The sequence below is a fragment of the Centruroides sculpturatus genome, unplaced genomic scaffold (assembly GCF_000671375.1).
Source record: "Centruroides sculpturatus isolate CEXI.00-Female unplaced genomic scaffold, Cexi_2.0 scaffold61, whole genome shotgun sequence".
Lineage (NCBI taxonomy): Eukaryota > Metazoa > Arthropoda > Arachnida > Scorpiones > Buthidae > Centruroides > Centruroides sculpturatus.
In genome coordinates, this window is record NW_019384572.1 from 653,179 (window position 1) to 675,549 (window position 22,371).

The 22,371-nt window shown below is 27.4% G+C and overlaps 1 protein-coding gene across 5 annotated transcripts in view; it reads right to left on the reverse strand.

The window, feature by feature from the left end:
- Positions 1-1,702: 1,702 nt before the first annotated feature.
- LOC111624216 (calpain-5-like) overlaps positions 1,703-22,371 on the reverse strand; it is a 70,034-nt gene continuing 49,365 nt past the window's right edge. For 3 of the 5 annotated variants that reach the window (XM_023367025.1, XM_023367024.1, XM_023367026.1), the window contains exons 9-13: positions 20,134-20,253; positions 18,459-18,655; positions 10,598-10,716; positions 10,389-10,525; positions 1,703-1,886 (exon numbers count right to left, since the gene is read on the reverse strand). In XM_023367025.1, the coding sequence (XP_023222793.1) occupies positions 1,704-1,886; positions 10,389-10,525; positions 10,598-10,716; positions 18,459-18,655; positions 20,134-20,253 (756 nt within the window). In that variant the 3' untranslated portion in view covers position 1,703. Of the gene's footprint in view, positions 1,887-10,388; positions 10,526-10,597; positions 10,717-12,666; positions 12,788-18,458; positions 18,656-20,133; positions 20,254-22,371 lie in introns of those variants that run through there. The other 2 variants (XM_023367027.1, XR_002756536.1) reach the window with 2 other exon arrangements.

Consider the following 22,371-nt stretch of genomic DNA (forward strand, 5'->3'; position numbering starts at 1 on the left):
GATCCTCACAGATACAAAATGGCCGCTTTTAAAGCCCTTATCACAAAGGCTTACACACACTGCACAAACATAAAGGACACCATAAGAGAGTTGAACAGGATTAGAAACATAGCAGCCACTCACAGATACAGCCAAAGTACCATCAACACCTTAGTTAATAGATACAAGCAAAGAACATCCCCAATGACGAGGACCCAATAGATCCTTCCACAGTCCCAGGAGTATACGAAATACTCTTTACTCTAGGTCTAGAAAACAGGGTCAGCAAATACATAGAATACATATCCCGAAATCTGCCTACCAGGCTCAAAGAGCATCAGTATGAGGTATACAAAAGCAAATGGCCTTTATGCACATCATACTGATGCTCCAAACACAACCCTGGCTATTATGGCAACACTTCTGGATAATGTACCATATTTCACAGGAGCAAAACTCATTAAATCTCCAGGAACCAACACTCTGGGAAAACTCTAGAAAAAATAGCCATATACAAAAATACTGTTAACTAAAAACACATGTATTAACCATAAGGATTCAGCAAGCTTATCAGCAGCATGGAAATTTCTTATTCACTGTGACAGGAACAAAACTACACAATAATAAACACTAGATTCATTGATTATAAAACCATAAATTACTATTGTTAATAATATACCTTTAAAAAAAATACATCATGTATTATATAATCTAGCTTGATACTCTGCCAAGTAATGAAAAGTAGGATGAAAAGTTCACTGAGTATGGTGTTAATGGTCTTTTCTTGCTAGCGCTTCAACAAATTTATTTTCGTTGTCACTTTAAAATCGAACATAAATGTTTAAATTAATATGAGTTCCATTCTCGTTCAAACATTTATGTTCGATTTAAAAGTTTTTATTTGCCTGACAACAACAAAAATGAATTCATTGAAAGCGCTAGGAAGAAAAGATTATTAATAATGCCGTACTCAGTGAACTTTTCGTCCTGCTATTATGTATTATATATTTTTGTATACTTTATTATTATTATTTATTTATTTATTTATGTTATTGCAATATAAATTCAACAGTGTTCCAAATATGGATGTCACTTATCCATATTTGGAACACTGTTGAATTTAAATTTTAAAAACTATTCCTTTATATGTTCATTCCTGATAATGGCTTCATAGATAGCTGAAAATGTTGAAAAATTAAAAATTTTTGCTTGAACAGACTGGAACTTTAACAATAAATTTAACATATTTAAAAATAAAAAGTAATTATTATTCTTTGCTTTTTGTTGGGAAAATTTAATTTTGTCCAGTAAAGTTTTATTTTAATGAAAGCAAAATTATCAAAGATTTATACAGTACTGTATAGGCATTCTGTTTTGCTTTGATAAGGTCAATATTTTTTATAAAAAGAAAGCAGTTGATGCAAAACTTTCATAAGTATTGGCTGAACAAGAGAACTATAAAGATTACACAAACAAAAATTATAGTTCAGCTTTTAAGATAATCATAACTAAATCCAGTTTATAAAAAAAATTAATTAGTAACCTTAGTCTGGCAATATGAGTGGTTATAGTAGCACTAAACAAAAATGGAACTGACAGATTTCACATTTGTTATTATAATTTGACATTACCTAATGTGTACATCATTACCCAATTTAATATATTTTCAAGTCAGATTAAATTAAGAAAAACTTATATTTTATAATTAACTAACTTTACAAACCTCATAATTCCTTCAATACATCACTGGTTATAGCTGTCACTTCAAGTTTTCCTGGTCTCGTATCTACACAATTTTTCTGTTCATACAAAGACAATGAATAAGAAATTGTATCATTTGAAGACACAGGTGCTTCTACTATAGCCAATCCCATAAATGTGTCTTTTAATATATTGTGATTCCAAATCTGAAATACATTTTAGCATTTAAATTATGAAATAATTAAATGTTACAAAAACTAATATTAATCCTTAATCATTTATAATTAACTTAACTGCCTACATCTATAAATGAATAAAGCATGTTTATGGTGAACATTGTTTAGGCCAAACAACAGTCAATAATTGGTGCAAGAGTTGCAGAGAAGACCAAATCAATTCAGGATAAACAGACCAGGTCAGGCACACACCATAATTTCCACTACATCAATCACCACTGTGGATGACAATCAGAACTAATGGATGTGTTAATTTGTATATAGTCACATAGTCCTGACCTGTTGTCATGCAACTTTCACATTTTTGGACCTCTCAAAAATGTTTGTAAGGGCAAAGATTCTGGTGGTATTTGGTAAAATAACTGATAACATTTATTAGGTTGTTCGAAAAGTAAGTTCATTTTCTTTACCACTAGACGATTAGTCGTATTTTTCTCGCCATTTTCATTGTAAACCATATTATCATTATATATTTTGACAGCTAGCATTTTAAGGCTTATTTGTAAAAAATTTTGTTTGATTTTGTGCAATTGTTTATTTTTTGTGTCCCATCAAATACGGAAGATCAAAAGCAGCATTTTCAGCATACTTTGCTCTTTTATTACCAAAAAGGTAAAAATCCTGTTCAAGCGAAAAAAAAAAATTATGTGATGTATATGGAGAAGATGTATTGACAGAATGACACTACCAAAACTGGTTTACAAAATTTCATTCTGGCAATTTCAATATTGAAGATGCACCACGTTCTGGATGGCCAGTTGAAGCCAATGAAAATAAAATAAAGGTATTGATTGAAGCAAACTGCCGAATAACAACACGTGAAATCGCTAAGAGATTAAATCTGTCAAATTGAACTGTTTATGATTACTTGAAACAAATTGGTTTCATTTCAATGCTTGATATATGGGTTCCACATGTTCTTAAAGAGAGATGCTCTCTTTGGTGGGATTTAAAGAAATATTTTTTTTTGGAGCTTTTATCAGACAATTTAACAATTGATTCGAAAGTGTACTGCCATTGAGTAAACAAATTGAGTAATATCATCAAACAGAAAAGGCAACCAGAATTGATCAGCAAAACAGGTGTAGTGTTTTACCACGATAATGTCAAATTTCACACAAGTTTGGTAACTGGTCAAAAGCTGTTATAACTTAGATGGGATGTACAGTACTATCACACCAACCATATTTGCCAGATCGAGCACACTCAGATTATTACTTGTTCTGGTCTATACAAATTTTTTTTTTAACTAAGACATTTACTTGAAATGACAGTGTCAAAAATCACTTGGATCAGTTTTTTGTAAGCAACGATCAAAACTTTTATGAATGTGAAATCATGCTACTATCAGAAACGATGACAACAGTTATTTGACCAAAATGGTCAATATATAATTCAATAAAATATTTATTAATTATAAAAATATTGCGTTTTTTTCCATGGAAAAAAGTACTTTCCGAACAACCAAATATATTCATTTGTACTTTCCGAACAACTCAATATATTCATTCACTTCATTTTTATGCAATAGCGAAACAATAAATTCTAGCTGATTTAAAAAAAAAATTTCTTTATCCATCAACCTGCATTGAAAATATTGCATATTATACAGCTAAAGTGAAACTTTGAATAAAGTAAGAAGAAAATTAAACAAGATGGATAAAACCTGAATTTTAAGTTTTATTGTTTTTCTTCTTGTGACTTGGATAAAATGCATTTTATAGAGATAAATTACAACAAAATTAACAGATTGTTACTTGCTTTAACAAAAGACAACGTCAATGTTTATTACTTAATCTAACTTTATGCATTTTAACTATAGCATATATAAGCTGATGTTGACCTAATCAATTTTTCTGTGTCTGAAAATAGGTAAGTACATTAAAATATAGTGGAACCTCGCTTAACAAGCATAATTCATTCCAGAATCTTACTCATAATGCGAAACACTTGTTAAACGAAACAATTTTTCCCATATAAATTAATGTAAAGTATGCATTCCATGCATATTTAATGTAAATGTAATGTAAATGTCTAATGTAAATGTAATGTAAAAATGCATTCCATGCCGAAAAAAATACTCAAATATTTTATGTATAATGTTTATTCAAAGAAAATTGTACAATCTACATTGTTAAGTAGCATGAATCATCATCATTTTTTCTTCTAGCACAGAATGAACTAACCTAGAGTGTAAATTTGATTTGCAGGAAAAAAAAAAAAATCAGATATGTCTGATAAACACACCAAACAAAATGCCAAATTCTTAGGCTAGTAAAGGCTATAATTAAATATTAGAAATTAATTAATTCGACTAGAGGTAGACAGTTATGTTGCCATCTCGTATTAAATTTAATAATTATAAATAATTAATTTTTAATTTAGACATTTCTAAAATTTAATTTGGAATTGGTCATTAAATTTAATATTAGATGGCAGCATAACTCTCTATCTCTAATCAAATTAATTAATTTCTAATATTTAATTATAGTTTTTACATAGCCCAAGAATTTTGCATATTGTTTGGCATGTTTATTATATAACAGGGTATGGTTGTTGATGTTTATACATAATGTGTGTGAACACAAGCAATACTAAGATTCTAGCGAGACGAGTGCTAAACATAGACTGATGGAGCACACGCACAATCTGGGACTTCACCTCTCCTTATCACTCATTATGCAAAAACGTCGCTTGTTAAGCGAGGCAATTTTTTACAATTTGTTTTGCTCGTTATGCAAGGTTCTTGTTAAGTGAAGTTCGACTGTATTTTCTGGCTTAATAATAATGTTGATTTCATATGTAATTTCAGAATGCATATTCACCATTTGATGGAAAATTAAAAACATGATTTTGAAATATGCATATTTTGGTTGGTTAATACAACTCAGTATTTATATTACATTGAGAATAAAACTAGCTTTAACTAATTTAGCTCATTTAATAATAATAAAACAATTTAATCAATTTAAGCAAGGCAGTTTCTGCAAAAAAGCAAAGATTTTAAAATGTATATTTTATATCAACAGAAATATTAATATAATTACATGTAAACCAATCAAAAAAATTCCTGAATTTCTCCACAACACCGTATTAACGCAAAATTAATCAACCACAAACCTTTACGGTGCGAAATTAAATACAAAAATCCTGTTAAAAAGTTCCCACAAACGTTTTCGAACCCACTTAGGTTCTTCTTCAGGTGAAAAAACTTAAATACTTAAAAAACATTCAATGGAATCCAAATTTGAATGAGAAACGATCAACTAATACGATGAATTNTGTTTACATCGGTAAAATACGCATGCGTATTGATGAAGACAGCGGCAGAATTCATCGTATTAGTTGATCGTTTCTCATTCAAATTTGGATTCCATCGAATGTTTTTTAAGTATTTAAGTTTTTTCACCTGAAGAAGAACCTAAGTGGGTTCGAAAACGTTTGTGGGAACTTTTTAACAGGATTTTTGTATTTAATTTCGCACCGTAAAGGTTTGTGGTTGATTAATTCAAAAAAATTCCTTTGAGCAACAACACAGTTCAAAGATGTATTGATGAAATGAGTTATGATATTGAAAGCTTCTTGTGTAATTTATCTGCAAATGACCCATTTCTCTATACAACTGGACGAGTCAACTTTACCTGATAATAAAGCATTATTTTGGCATATGTTTGTTTTGTTATGGACCAAGAAATCCATGAAGAACTGCTCTTTGCAAGAATTTTGACAACAGACACTAAAGGCAAATCAATATGTAATGTTTTGAGAGACTATTTCATGGAAAAAGCGATTCCTTTATCAAATATAATATCAGCAGCAGCAGATGGAGCAGCGGCCATGTTTGGGTGCTATCGGGAATTTATAAGCCATTTAAAACAAAATGTACCTGGGGTGCAATACACCATCATCCATCAACAACATTTAGTTGCTAAAAATCTGAGTGGTACATTGCATCAATCTCTTCAATTTGCCATTAACACAGTAAACAAAATTCGAAGAATGCATTGAATACTAGGTTATTTGTGCAGCTATGTGAAGAAAATGAGGAGAACTTTTATTGATTGCTCCTTCACACTGAAGTACACTGGCTGTCAAAAGGCTTATGTTTGACCAGATTATTTTCACTTTTTGAGACAGTTTTAGAGTTTTTGGATGGTAAATTTTCTTTTAAAATTGGATCTTTAAGTGGAAACCAGACATTGCTTATTTAACAGATTTTTTTCACTAAATTTAATGAGGTTAACTTGCAGTTACAAGGTGACAGTCTAAATTTGATAAAAACAAAGTCCATCATTTCAGCTTTTCTTGTCATAATTAAACTAATGAAGCAAAATATTGGATGGCACGAATTTTCCCAGTTTCCCAATTTGTCACAGACAGACAGCCAGGATAGGATGATGATGTTTCAACCTACGTTCAACATTTAAATATGCTTCACACAGACTTTGAAACTAGGTTTGAGGATGTTTTGACTATGGAAATACCACAGTGGATTATCGATCCATATGGTGATATTGAAGAAATGGATGTCATATTACAAAAAGAATTGTTCAGAATAAGCACTAACGAAGAACTTAAAGTACAGTTCAGAAAGGGTTATCAGCAATTTTGGCTTCAGACACATACCTATTACTTATCCTGCATTATGGACTATCGTAAGAAAGTTTTTGATAGCTTTTCCATCTTCATACCCCATGGAAATGGGTTTCAGTACAATTGCCAATCTTCTTACAAATAATAAAAAAAAAAGTTTAGAAATCACTGATCGAGGAGATTTAATGTTATAGCTCACTAAACAAGCAAAATATTGAAAATTTGCTATTAAAACATCAAAAATCCCTCCCATTAAAAGCATTTATTTTTTGTGTAGTTATTTTATGCTATAATTTTACTAGATTTGCATTTTGTGTCATTTTAATTAATAAATGTATAAAATTTAATGTGTTTTGTTTTAACTTTTCAACTCTACAGTTAAACCTATCAAAGTGAGTAGCAGTGTGTCAGCTGTCAAAAACACATTTGAAGTTGATGAATTTGTAACAATTCAATATTAGAAATATGGGGGTCTACTCAAAACAAAAAAAATTGGCACGTGGTTTACGAGACAAAAAAGTTTGGGGACCTCTGCTTTACAGCAATGAAAGAGCAAGAATTCATAGCCTATTAGCATTATAATCAAGTCATGTGTCTTGCTCATCAACCAGACTGGCTAAACCTTCTAAATAAAATTTTAAAAATTCTGTATTTTGTTGGACAGATTATAAATATATAGTAACAACAAATGCTAAACACAAAATATACTTGACATTAGAAAAAGAGAGAGAACTGAAGATAAGGCTACCATAAGTGTCTTTGGTGGTTTCCACAGAAAAAATTCACAAATGGCAGATAAATACATTCAGCATAAAAGATTTTCACAATTTTTAACAATGATCTTAGTAAGTTTAGATAAAGGAAAAGCTGTTGGATGGGCTCATGACTATTTTAAATTTACAAATAACCTGTAGCAATATTAAATTTGCACCAGCTTTCAACTTCAGTTTAAAACAGGTAATCTGCAGTTTATTTGCAGGAAATCACAGTACTTAAATTTGTATCTAATTTTTTTTTAAGACTAACTGCACAAAACCAGACATTTCTTAAGTTTGAAAAGTCATTCATATAGTTGATCTCTCTCCATCAATCATAGAATAATCAATCTGTGGACAAAACTGACATTCTTCTTTCAACATGATATAGAAAATACAGTTTTTTGCATTTTTGCTTCATTTTTGTGAAAATAAATTGACTTTTTGATGATTTTATAATTTTTTCTGCACTGAGTAAATCAACAAAACTGATACTTAACCATACTTACTTCTTTTGCATTTTGGAATGCAAATGAAATGTACGGAAGCTTCAATTGTGACAGCTCTCTCTCAAAGCAACAGAAAAATATAATTCATAAATATATGTATATTAGATTATTATTGATTCTATATATAGGTATGCCTCACCTTACGTTGGTAATTGATTCCAGGAGAGACGACGTAAGTCGAATTTACTTGTCACTAGGCTAAACCACAAATACTATTCCCAGTTCTGCATTTTATTTATAAATGCATTTTTAATAATATATGATTAATAAGAATCTATTTTAAGCTTAAACAAATAAATTTTAGTTTTTAATATAGTACAGGAAAAAAAGTAATCTAAATTTACAATACTTGTAAATATACATGTTTACATTTGGTGATGTTTACAATACATTGCAGACTCTTTATTTGTGAATGTATTTTGCTCTAAGACATTATAAAATAAGATGATTTTGTAAGGTTAAATAACAAATACACTTATTAAAATTATTTTGCAATAATAAAAAATAAACTAATTTATGTTAAATTTACCAATAATGAGTGGCGCTGACAATAATGCCAAACAATAGATATTAGAACTACCATGGAAAATGCCAATATTGAGCTCTTAAAGACCGCTAAATAAGATGACAACACAGAGTCGCAGATGTTATCATATTTCATTCTCTATGATTTATGATGATTATATTAACATTTACTGTAAATGTATGCATTTTAATATGATTTTGTGTGCTTTTAACACTTTTCTAGTGATATTACAATTTCAATATTTGTGGCAGACAGACAAAGTCAAATAAAATGACTTAAACTTGATTTTTATTTTTCCATATATTTTTTTGACAAATGATGTATAATCGAGAACAACGTAACTCGAGGTATACCTGTAACTGATCAGATTTTTTAACCTAAATGCAATAATTACTTATAGGGTTATTTAGGAATAATATATAATTATTTAGGGTTAAAAGTTATATTTAGATACAGATTGAAAGAAATACATATTTAATAATTTTTTCCATTCAACTGTTCATAACAGTAAAACATGAAGCTTCGATTATATGTACAAGGTAATAGTATTATACGGTGGAACCTGGCTTAATGAGCACCTCACATAACAAGCAAAACAAATTTGTAAAAAATGACTCGCTTAATGAGCAACATTTCGCATAACAAGTGATAAGAAGAGATGTCCCGAATTGTGCGCATGCTCCATCAGTCTGTTTAGCACTTGTTCTGCTAGCATCTTAGTATTGCTTGTGATCACACATTTTTCCAAACTTGTGTTCACACATATTACATATAAACATCAACAACCATAGCCCATTATATAATAAGCATGCCACATGATAAGCCAAATTCTTGGGCTATGTGAAGACTAGTCAAATTAAACAATTTCTAATATTTAATTATAGAGGTAGGCAGTTATGCTACCATCTCGTATTAAATTTAACGATCAATTCCAGAAATATCTAAATTAAAAATTAATTATTTATAATTATTAACTTTAATACAAGATAGGCAGCATAACTGCCTATGTCTAGTCAAATTAATTAATTTCTAATATTTACATAGCCCAAGAATTTGCATATTGTTGGCGTGTTTATCAGACATATTATCTGTGATTTTGTTTTGTTTTCTGCAAATTGAATTTGCATTTCAGGTTAGTTCATTCCAAGCTAGAAAAGATGATTATGATGATTCACGATCCTTAACAATGTATATTGTATAATTTTCTTTGAATAAACATTATACATAAAATATATGAGTATTTTTTTCAGCATGGAATGCATTCTTGTATTTTACATTAATTTATATAGGAAAAATTGGAAAAATTGTTTCGCTTAATTAGTGTTTCACATTAAGGTTCTGGAACAAATTATGCTCGTTAAGCGAGGTTCCACTGTATATCATTTTCCTTGCAAAACTAACTAAAAGATCAATATATGTGATACTAAAACACAAATAGTACATAATGATCAAATGGAATCAATTATACTGGAAACTAAATACTTATATAAAAACATTCAAAATATGTAAATCTATATTAAATTATTTTGTATCATAAATTTTGTATATAATATAGTACATTAATCATATTCTAGAGTCCCACAAACTTGACTTAATATGAACTGAGAAGGTGATAAGTTACTGAAAATGATGATTTTTACAGATAGCAATGATACTAATCTAAATAGCAGAATTTTTGTAAAGATATTGTATGTACAAATTCATATAGGTATTAACTACATATCAATAGCGACTATTTCTATTTGAAGTTAAATTTTGTATTTTTTTTAATGACATCACAAGCTTTACAGAATGTTGAGTTTTCAAGACTCTACTGTACTTAAAACTTATTTTTAACATACATATAGATTAAATTGTACAAAAGTTATGTATAAAAGGAACAAGAAATTAACTTTGTTATTGAAAAGTGACTATTCAGGTTTTTACAAAATTTTAGATGTTGTAAAAATTTGGATTAGTATAAAAGACAGCACTTTCAAATTATCAAAATTGAATAATGAGCTAAAATTCAGTTTGAAAATCTTGGTCTATATTGTATGATTTTAACTTTATTTTCTACAAAAATTACTCTAATATTTTAGATACTTACTTCGATTATAATAGGATTTTGAATTTTTTTACGATAAAAAATTGCACTAAAATTCCATTCCGGATTCAATGTCTTGCAACAAGTGTGTGTTCTAACTTTTGCACCTTCACATTTAATAATACAATAAGGATCACAGGCTGTAAATTTTAATAACATAAATGTTCAAATATTTTAATTAAATCCTTATCTTAGAAAACAACACAACTTACATGCAAATAAATCTCTTTTTTCCAAACCAGTAGCTTTTCTAATTGTAATTGCTGTGATGGCACAAGGATATGAAATACATGGAAAGAAACTATGTTTGGGCATTTCTTTTGTCATTTTTCTGTAAATATATGAAATGATTATTGGAATAATTATGGCAAATTACAAAACTAAATAGTAGGTTTTAAAAAATTGCTTTAAAATTAATGTAAAATTCTATGAAGTGTACAAATCAGCTAAAAACAGAACTTATTAATTTTATTGATATTAGAGACAATGTAATTCACATGCTTTCTTATAGTCATTGTGAACTAATATAAAAATTGACAACTTCCATTCATTAAATATTTTGTAAGAATGAATCTGAACTAAATTTGATTACATTTTAGATTTCTCTGAATACATTCAGCAATATAAAAATATTTTTAAGTTTGTACAACATATTACAATTCAATGTTGACATGTATTTTATAATTTTCATAACACTAGTATATTGGACCAAACAAATAATAAATAGTAGGACACCATTGAAAAGAACATATAGGTATGAAAAGAGAAACTTTTAACTACATTATAATTATTAGAAATTTGAAAAATCTGTAATCTAAAAGTAGCATTAAAAATTGAATAATACTGAAGCCAGGGGGAAAAACACAGCTGTGGTTTGAATGAAACATCTTTTGTAAATTATATGGTAAAGCTTTTCATCCCATAGTTATTTTTTCAAAGTGTATATAACAAAGTACTTTTGAATACTTTGTTATATACAAAATGGTATAACAAAGTGGTTACACTTTGTTATACCATATGAAATAACAAAGTGGTTATATTTAAAGGACAGTCACACTATAGATCACAGATTGACACACTGATACCCTTTATTCTATATTTCTTTTTCTTTAAAATGTACATTTCAAAGTCCTCTTCAGCTAGAGTAAATGCTATCATAGGAAAAAAAATTTTTCCTCTATGTTACATTATATAAAAAATAAAATATATACTTTTTTGAAATATTTCATTTCTTATTTAATTTAATATTATAATTTTTCATATTCAAACAAAATTTATAGTTTGGAATTAAAGAAAAATTTTATTACTTAAAAATGTAAAATCTAATATAGTGTTTCCAGATATGAATTTCCTTTATACAAAGTTACAGAAAATATATACTACTGAATAATATTTATTTTTTCCAATAATTAGTATCTAAAGATTGTGTAAGAAAGAGAAATACACAGATTAACATTCCTATACAATTACATCAAATTGTTAAATTTTATTAATGGTAAATTATTAAATTTCATTCAAAAAAGAAAAAAATTCAAAAGTTATAAATCATAATTAGTTACATATTCTCAGTGTTTTCCCCAGAAAAAAATTTTCAGTTGTTAACATACAATGTTAACTGAATGCTTTGCAAATTTCCTTATGACACTCAACAGTATGCTAATCTATAGTTCTATTATTTTTAAAATAGAATAAAAATATTTTTAGCTGGTTAAATCAACCAGTTAAAACAAACTTGGAGAGAACACTAATACTTTATTAAATATTGCTATTACTTAATGATTAATAGCAAATATTTCTTATAAAGTATACTTTTCAAATCAAAATACAACTGGTTGCAGTTTGCAGTATTAATTTTAAATGCAGTTATGTTACTTGCTTTGAAATGCAGATAATATTGCATTATTAAATTAGATAATATTATCTATCCAATAGGTTTTATTGCATTAACATTCATAAAACATAGGCTAATTTATAAAAGCTAATACAATAAATGATCAATGTAACATGAACCAACATCTCTATGTCTATGGGATGCCCATCTTTACTTACATTGATCATTTACTGTATTACTTTTATATATTCTTTATGCATTTTTGTATATATAGGCTGATTTAGATAATATTTTCCATTTTTGTAAAGAATATCATCAAAACCTAATTTTATATCTACATAAACTTCTATATTTGAAATGAAAAGAATTTAAGACAAAGTTGCTTAATAAGTCTTATGTTAAGAAATGTTTCTAGTTTGTTAAAATAGTAAACTTTATAAATTTTCCTACCTTCTCAGAATGACGACAAAAACTAAACACATTGGTGAAGCAGAATGCACCTATTCTCAAACTTTCAAAACCAAAAAAGCTAACGCAATTAAGCAGAATGTTGAAAAGCAGTCAAAGAGTCCTTTTCAAATAAGATTAAAAATTAAATTTGTAAAATTTGTTATAATTCCTGATAATGCCTGAATTGTCAAAAATTCAGATATTATAATTTATATATTGTTACATAACAATTTACATTTTAATGTAAAAGCTTTAAATCTATTAGAAAATATTCTTTCAATTGAACAATAAATTACAAGTCTGACTTTTAAAATGAGAACCATCATATTATTTATTAAATTTTATTTTTAAAATAGCTAGTTTAAAATGTGTACATTATTATATTTTAATTTTTAAAATTTTTTGGATGTAGCCATGTTTCCAGATTCATTACAAAATGCTTTATACATTAATTATTGTATAAACAAAATTCTAGAAAAACAAATATTGAAAATTTTATCTGTCACATCTATTTTACATTAAAATTATATTGTGCCAAACAAGCAGGATAACTGTTTAAATTTATTTTCCATGCTATACCATAACAAGTTTCCAGAACATGTTTTTGAATTCTGCCATGGGGGCATATGTCTTGGCAGCCATTAAGATACTGCTAGTTGTTAATATAGGTCTGCAATTTTTAATTTTCCATTGGCAACATATTTTATAAAACCAGTTCTGGAAGATATTGTGCAGTGGTTGGTTGTCATAATAGCCAGAGAATACTTCATAAGTGGTTTGAAGCTGTATGCTATGTATATGAAAACATGATGCATTAAGATTGTCCATGTATTCAACTGTTGCAGTTAATTAATCATTCATTTCCACTTGATAAAAAATTTTTTTATCAATCAATCAAGCATTATTATTTGATATAACAGGAGTTAATACAAAGAGGGGTTAAATAACATTGTTACATTATATAAATTTTTTGTTCATATATCAACTTTAATGTTAACATGGAAAAACTGTCACAGAATAAAATTTGATAGCAAAAATCAGATGTCAGTGTAGGTACTTGGATATCTGAAATAATATTAAGAGAATCAAGAAGTTGTTTTCTCATATTTATCACCGTCATTTCACAAAAAGAACACTCAGCATCATACAAAACATTAATTATTTTACTTTTTAAGTTTATCAAAAACCTATTTAATCTAAACTGTGTAGCAAATGACTATTTTGTAACTCAAATTAGATAATAAATATAATACTGGAGTTCACATTCTGTTAAGAAGTTCCAGAGTCCCAACCCCTTTCACTCAAACACTGAACATCTTGTGACCAATATAAGTCTTAGTTCAGAAGAAATGAACTTTCATTTAAAAAATATGTATAGCTAGAGAAGGACAGTCCAATATTACTTAATAGTTCTTTAACTCTAACAGATCATGGCTTCAAAAAATAATTATTATTAATTGATGAAAGTTTTGTATATATCAATTTTTGATAATCATCTTCTGTACTGATAATTCAATAAGTTTCTGAAACAAATTTATCAATAAAATAATAGTGAGGGAGTCTTCCCAATTCCATTCTCAGTACAGGTCCTAAGACAGATATTAATATAGTACACCTTCTTAAAGTAGAACAATTGTAGTCCCATGATGAAAATTTAAGAAGAGAATTGGTAACCAGCTAGATATGCATGTACAGTACATCCAGTTAGATGAATAAGTTTGCCATCATTAAATGCACAAGTCCATATAGAATGACAACTTGCAGATAGGATTTGTGATGGCTCTACATTTGTCTTAAGGACACAAATAAAATTTTGTGACAATTTATTAATTAAAATTTCACCTACTTTATCACTTAAAAATAATTATAAGGATCACAACTCCTATAATTAATAATTTCTTGGTAATCATAGGCTTTACTTTTAATAAGACATTCAAATATAGCTTGAGTCCAAAGTGGCATTCTCTCATGTCATTATTTCACAATTTTATAGTACTAATTGATGAAAATAAATTAGAAAATATAGGTTTGTACAAGAAATTATGCAAAAATCCAAAAATTTTGCATTAGACTTAATTTATGATATTCTGTAAATATTTTGGAATTAAATAGAGATCTAAATATTTCCTCATAGATAACAGTTAAATATTAGTAAAATTACAGAAGCCAATTTTGCCAATTATTTTCTTGAAATAAAGATTAAGATTTTTTAAATTTTACTTTAATTTTTATCACTTTTAAAAAGATGTCCTCACCATGCATGTAGCATGCTTTTTCTTAACATTAGAAAAAATTTAAACTTGTATAAAAATGATTGAAAATATTCTCTTTATAAATTAAAATATAAAAACCCTTACAATTATTAAGAAAGTGAACATTATGAATGAATTTCTATTAGTCGTTTCAAAATCAATTATATTGTCAAGTCTATAGTTCTACAGTTTTTGCAATATCTTAATGGTGGTGTGACAATTGCACAACAGTATGGGAAAAATACACGAATCTCCTCTGGAAACTTGTGGATATGACAAAATGAAAAAATTAGTTGCATTATACTAGCATGTACTCATACTTGCATCACACAAGTATGAATATATGCCAGTATAATTCCATTTTCTATTTAAGTGAAAAATTAATAAAGAAATTGTGCATTCTCATCAAAATATTGACACTTCACAGGTTAATGACCACTATCAGTTTTTAAAGATTTTCAATTCCCAAACAATTCCATATGATCAAACTATATAACATTACATAGTACAGTTGACTAAAACTACCTCTATATAATGGAATAATAATTATGCCAAACAATTTTTTATCTATTATAATTTAATTTGAAGATTTTTAGGAAGGTAGATGATGAATAAAGTCAAAAGAAACAATATATCAGCAAATAATCTCAATTAAAATGTCTGATCTTAAAAAGACCTACTACATCATATTATATTTATTGCATTGAACTGATATACAAAAATTAAGACTAATTCAGATTAATTTATAAATAATCGGTTGATTTAAATTATTGTTGCATTTATCATAATTTAAATAATAACAAATGTCTTTCATTTTTGAATTATTTCAACTTAAGATACTTCTCATTTTAAAGTCAGGCCTGCATTAAAAATTTTCTACAAATAATACTTTTCCTAACTAAGAGCAATTTATTACCAAAATGAAGAAAAAAAATATATCATTTTAAAAAGTCACACTTCGTCTTAAAAATTTTCAAAATTAAAATATTTCAGACTTAAAAATGAAAGAATATTTCTATTATATTCATTTTTGGCATCAGTGATCATAACAGACATTAACTAAAATCAATAATCATTAATTTTTCATAATTAACAAAAATTTTTAAATAATAAAATAAATTTCTTATAGTTTAGAATTTTAATGTAATTTAGTTCATTGATATTTACTACTATTGAAAATTATAAATTTCTTTATTCTTTCTTTTCATCTGGACAGAAAAGATCATTTTGCATGGTTTCAGCTTTTATTAAATTATGTAAATCATGAAAAGTTTCTTAAAATCAATAAATTACACTCATCCTAGACTCTTCAAAGTCACTAGTAATGACAGTCATTGTTATCAATGTGTAAATTTTAAATAAATAATTCAACTAGAATAATTTTGATATATAAAAAAACTTTATACACACTACTTTATTATTACTACTATCCTAGATTTTTCATAATAATAAATTTGTTATAAAATGAAATTTTAAGTCTATGTTTCATTTAATAACCAAAACTAATGTAAAAATAATGACTTAAAAATGAGAATTGAAAAAATTGAGATATGCATACTGCATACATCCATCACAAACACACACACCCACACACAAATACAAATATTCTATGAAATATTCAGAATAATATGAAATTCAGAATATGAAATTCTACGAAATTCAGAATAATATACAGTAAAATCTCATTATTTCAAAACTCAAGAAACCAAAACTAAAAGTAAACATGACTTTGAATTATCCAAACTTTAAATCAAATATTTTTGTAATTCTCAAATAAAATATGACATTATCTTATGTGATTTCAACCATTTGGTTACAAATGCATTATCATCATGAGATATTATTTAATAATTTAAGCTATTTCAGGAAAGCTATCAGTTGACATATACTTAATGAAAATGTTGCCAAACTATTATACATTCAAAGCAAGACCTGAAAACAACATATGAAAGAAATTATCTACACACTGATGTTTAGAACTGATAGGAATGTCATAGCACAATGAATATTAGTTCCCTCAGTTTTCATAATAATAAATTTGTTATAAAATCAAATTTTATAACAAATTGATGGAAGGATGCATGAAAATAAAACATGAAATCAAACACTAATTTCCCCGATTTCATAATAATTTGCATCATTTTGGCAAAAAGCTAGTATTTACTGCCAAAAACTGATTTTCTAAAATAAACTCTATAAAAAACTTAACAGTGAACTTTTTTACAGAAAAAAAGATGATTGAAATGACATTTGCATAAATTTGTTAATTAATAAAATAAATAAATAAAGTAATCCAATTTAACTTGTTCCATTTTTCATATGGTTTATGTACTTTTTTCATATTTGTCCATTGCAAATGCTGGACTATCATCCTCATATAAATGCTTACATAACTACCTTTTTCACAGCAGAAACTGAAGAAAATGCCTCTCTACATGCAACATGTGTTTTTTTCAATGGTTTTCATGCAAACAAGCTCTATTAATGGCTAAAGCTATGAATTCTATCGTAAGATATGCATGATATTTAATTGACTTTGGAATTATTGAAACAATAGATTTTTGTGAAAAATGTCTAAAATAATTAAATGCCAAACAATTATCTTCCATAAAAATAAAAAAAAAATAAACTCTCTTCATTGGCAATGCTGTACAATGTCTGAATTACCTTGAATAGATGACCAATAAATCAACATTTTATAATTGGTACAACCAAAACAAAAGCTGCTTGGGCATGAAACTTTCCTTATAAACATGTAATATGATCGGATATTACAAATTAAATGATATTTTGTAAGTCATCAGATAATGACTTTGAATTTCATTGAGGATTTCAAATTATCCAAACTAAAATATATGCAAGATCCTATTCTCTTGCCTGGGACTAGACTTCAAATTATATGATACTTCAAATTATCTGATATCAAAATAATAAGGCTTTACTGTATTTCAGAAAAAATACACACATTTATAAGACTCATAATTAAGATTTTTTGGAATGTTACATATATTTATAAAATTTTATAAATTCAACATTAACAATAAAAATGCAATTGTTTACTATGAAATAAATATTTATTATTCTAATATTTTCAGTTTTCTTAAAACAACCTTCATCAGGTGATATTTGAATTTTACAATCTAAAAAGACCGAAAATGTTTGAATAATAAATATTTATTTCATAGTGAATGTTTGCATTTTTGTTGTTAATGCTAGTGCAGTTAAAAATGTTGAATTTAAATCTGTATGAAGTTTTTTGTAATCTATTAATTTGTAAATCTTAATGCATTGCTTTGCTAATCATTAAGTTTAGGATATCATTTATATTTGTTAAAATTCTTATGTATTTTGATTTATACAAAGATAATTTTACTCTCTACTACAACATGAAATTTCTCTAATATGAAAAGAAGTTTTGTGATCCAATTATCAGAATTTAAGTATTTTATTATAAATTAATTTCTTCAATTAATAATAAATCTGCCAAATAGATTAGAAGAAATGAAAACTGATCTGTTATTTAAAAAAAAATCTACTTACTTAACATTGGCATCTTTGCCTGTAAAGATTCGTAAAAGAAATTCATTTTCTTCTCCTGGATTAAATGTAGTTGGGATGACAACATATCGACCTCTATGAAGTGTTAATCTTTTAAATACTCCTCTTGTTCGAATATAATCAGAATTTTCTATTACATTTTGTATCTTATGAACTTTATACTTTCTATTTGATTCCACCTTTTAATTAAAAATTAAAATAAAGTTGATTATTAAAAAATGTACTATAAACTATATTTCTAAAAAAACAGATGTTTATTCCCAGAACTGTTAAAATTTCAATAATGATTTTCATATATACAAATAAAGGGTTCTCAAAGAAACAGGAAATTTTGGAAGAAAGATCTACTTAGGAGAAAAAAATATTTTTAATACGAGGGCTGTTTTTTTTCAACCTCCGATGGTCCATAGAACAAAGACAAGTGTAAATAACAAAATGAATTTATTACCAAAAGTTAGGTACAAACATGGTTACTTTTTGACATAATCACTGTGAAGATTGAGGAATTTGTCATATCTGTGGAAGAGCTTTTCCATCCCCTTGTCATACAATGTTGCCACCAGTGAATTGAGATGGCCTTAACAATGTTGTTTTGAAGATCATCATTAGTTCATAAGTCTCAAACCTCTGCCCTGCTAGCCACATTTTCAGTTCAGGAAAGAGGTGGAAGTCTTCACACATTAAAAAGTTTTAAAGGTGATGAAGACTTCCACCCAGCTTAAACACCCAGTGTATAGCCCCGATTTAGTGCCGAGTGACTTCCACCTCTTTCCTGAACAGGAAAAGTGGCTAGGAGGGCAGGGGTTCGAGACTAATGACAATCTTCAAAAAAACTTTAGGGTCCATCTCAAGTTATTGACGGCAACATTCTATGACAAGGGGATGGAAAAGCTCATCCACAGATATGATAATCACTGTGAAGATTGAGGCATTTATGTCGAAAAGTAACCATGTTTGTACCTAACTTTTGGTAATAAATTCATTTTGTTATTTACACTTGTTTTTTTTTATGGACCATCAAAACTTGGAAAAAAAACAGTCTACGTACATTTATTCAGAACAACTAATAGCACAGAGTATATCATTGATAAATTGCAAACCAATACTTGTTTAAGATGATGACATCATGTAGGCAACCCTCATCTCTGCAGACATTCTTGCTGCCTCTTGGAAACATTTTGCATGCTTGAATATAACATTTCAATAGGAATGTTGGAAATTTCCTTTTGGTAAATTCAGTTCAACATTGTACGATGTTCAACTGAATGATGCTTCTTGTGACAGCTCTAACAGCGTCAATATTGTCTGTCATGTAAACAAAACAGTTTATGTAAAACCTGCAGGTTTCTTTTTTCAGAGCTGAACCTGTTTCCACACAATTATGAACCCACATGTTAACAGCATGTACTGATAGAATACGATTATGACATCCTAAATTGAAGTGACTTTGAAATTCTCTACACACAGCCTTCACACTGTCATTGTTTTTGTAAAATGCTTTGACTGCAGCACACAATGAATATCCCTCCACTGTTCCATGACAACTAAATGGCAAGATATTGTAAGCAGCACCACCAACCTCCCAGGGGTGCCACTACACTTTTCAAAATTTCTTGTCTCTGAGACACCCTGAATGAATGATTTTTTTTAAAGTTACCTTTAAAATAGAAAATCCTATTGTACAATTTTTAATATTATCTTTCTTCATATTTCTCTTGTCTTTCTGAAGAAGATATATCATAATTGAATCCATTTCACCAGTTATATCAAAACGATACTAAAAATATACATACATATGACAGTCAATTAACTTTAAACTGTAAATAAGAAATTTATTTAAATTTCACTAGATTATGAATAATATATTCAAAACTTAATCTAATTTAAAATAATTATTTACATGGTCTTGAGTATCAAGTAAAATACAATTTCAGAAATTATAAATACTTTAAAATACTTCATATTTAATATCCTTTTTTTTGGATTATTCAATGATGTATAGGATATAATGATGCATCAAATAATAAAGCAATTTCAAATTATAAAATCTATAAAACAAATTATTTCATTACTTTCACTTAATATCAAATTAAATTTTCTTAACCTATTTATAGAATGATAAATTCAATAAATAGATTTTGTAGATTATGAAACTATATAAAATTTAGTCTATCATCAATTAATCTAAGGACACAGTATTTACATCAATTTGATCATTGACTTATTTAAATTACTATAATGTGTTTTGATCAATTTTCTTGCCTGTTATCATTTTATTCTTTGTTTACCATTTTATTGGACTGCAATTTCCAAATTGCAGACCTATACATTCCCACTGTTATCCATCTAGCCACCTATCCATCAAGCCTTCATTAATCTCAAGAACAGAGAGAAATGAAAATAGAGATCAAGTATGGAAAGCTTGGGGACTGGAGGCCCCAATTAAGTATATGTGAACTTCCAGTCTGGATTGGAAGTCACGTTATTTCAATTCAAAAGTTTCTCAAAAATAGAATTAGATATATGAAAATCAAGATCAGATATGGAAAGCTTATTATTAAAATATGATTAAAAATTGCAGCCTGTCATTGTAATGATACCACAATAATTTCTCATTTAAACAATTTTTAAATTTTATTAATGATCAAATGGCCAAAGGTAATTGAGGCATCAGTCTACAACTCTGGGGAATGCAGGATCAAATCCAGATTAGAAACCCTAGAATTTTTCTTTAGATGGTCTGTTAGATATGTTAGGTCCTGTTCCTCACCTCCTAACTACCCCCAATGTACTGTACACCTGGCCAAACCCATAATGGATATAAAGGAAAAATGAAGAGCCCCTCTTAGTGCCCACAAAACAAAGAGAAAAAGAAAAATTTTATCATCAATTATCATTCTTAGACAAAGCATAAATAATAGTGTTCTAATATTCAGTAATAACTCAGTAATTTCATCACTTTTTATGTTTCTTTCCTAGAGGATGTTTATTTTCTCTTATACTTAATATAATTGATGATGAGTTGATACCAAAATTTTTCCCAATTCCAATACTATTCCCAATTCAGATTTTTTAAAATACTTTCTAAAGTTCATTTTAATTTAGAAAAATTAACAATTTACATTACACGCACGGTACATTCATTAATTAATAAACATCAAGCTTAAGAATGGAAAATGATTCTGGATTTCCCAATCAATCATTCAAAAGAAACCTGAAAACTCTCCATTTATATGTGGATATGCATGCTTTTATTGTGTAGTACAAAATAAATTTGTAATCTTATTTCAGATAAAGTTAATATTGCACTACCCTCAAAGAAATTACAACTATTCTCTGTTACTTAAGAGTTCAAAAAAATGTAATCAAAATTAATGCAAAATTAAATAAATAAAAATTATTAAAAGTGATTAAAAAATAATTAAAACTCTAGCCTTTACACTGAAACCAAAACTTAAAGTAAAATCAAATTAATTAAAATTAAAATCAATTTAAAATTAAAACAATGTTTTTGAAAACTGATTCCAATTATCAAGAAAATGCCTGATTTTTCCAATTCTGATTAATCATCCTATCACTAAATATAACAGATACATAATCAAAATCACACTGTTTAAATGTACAGTACCTTTATCAACAAATTAGAGATTTTTAAAAATTATTATTAAAATATCCAATAAAAAACTTAAAGCCATAAGCTATTGATTTGGATTCATTTCTTAAAGTCATAAACACAGAAATTAATATGTATCAGTTTTATTTTAAATTAAAATTAAGAACAAAAGAATTTTTCTTTGCAAATGAAATATGAAAATAAAATGTAGAAAAACAACAAAATTTCTCAGAACATTAACTATTTTACACAATAAATTCCTCAGATAAAAAAATGTAATCT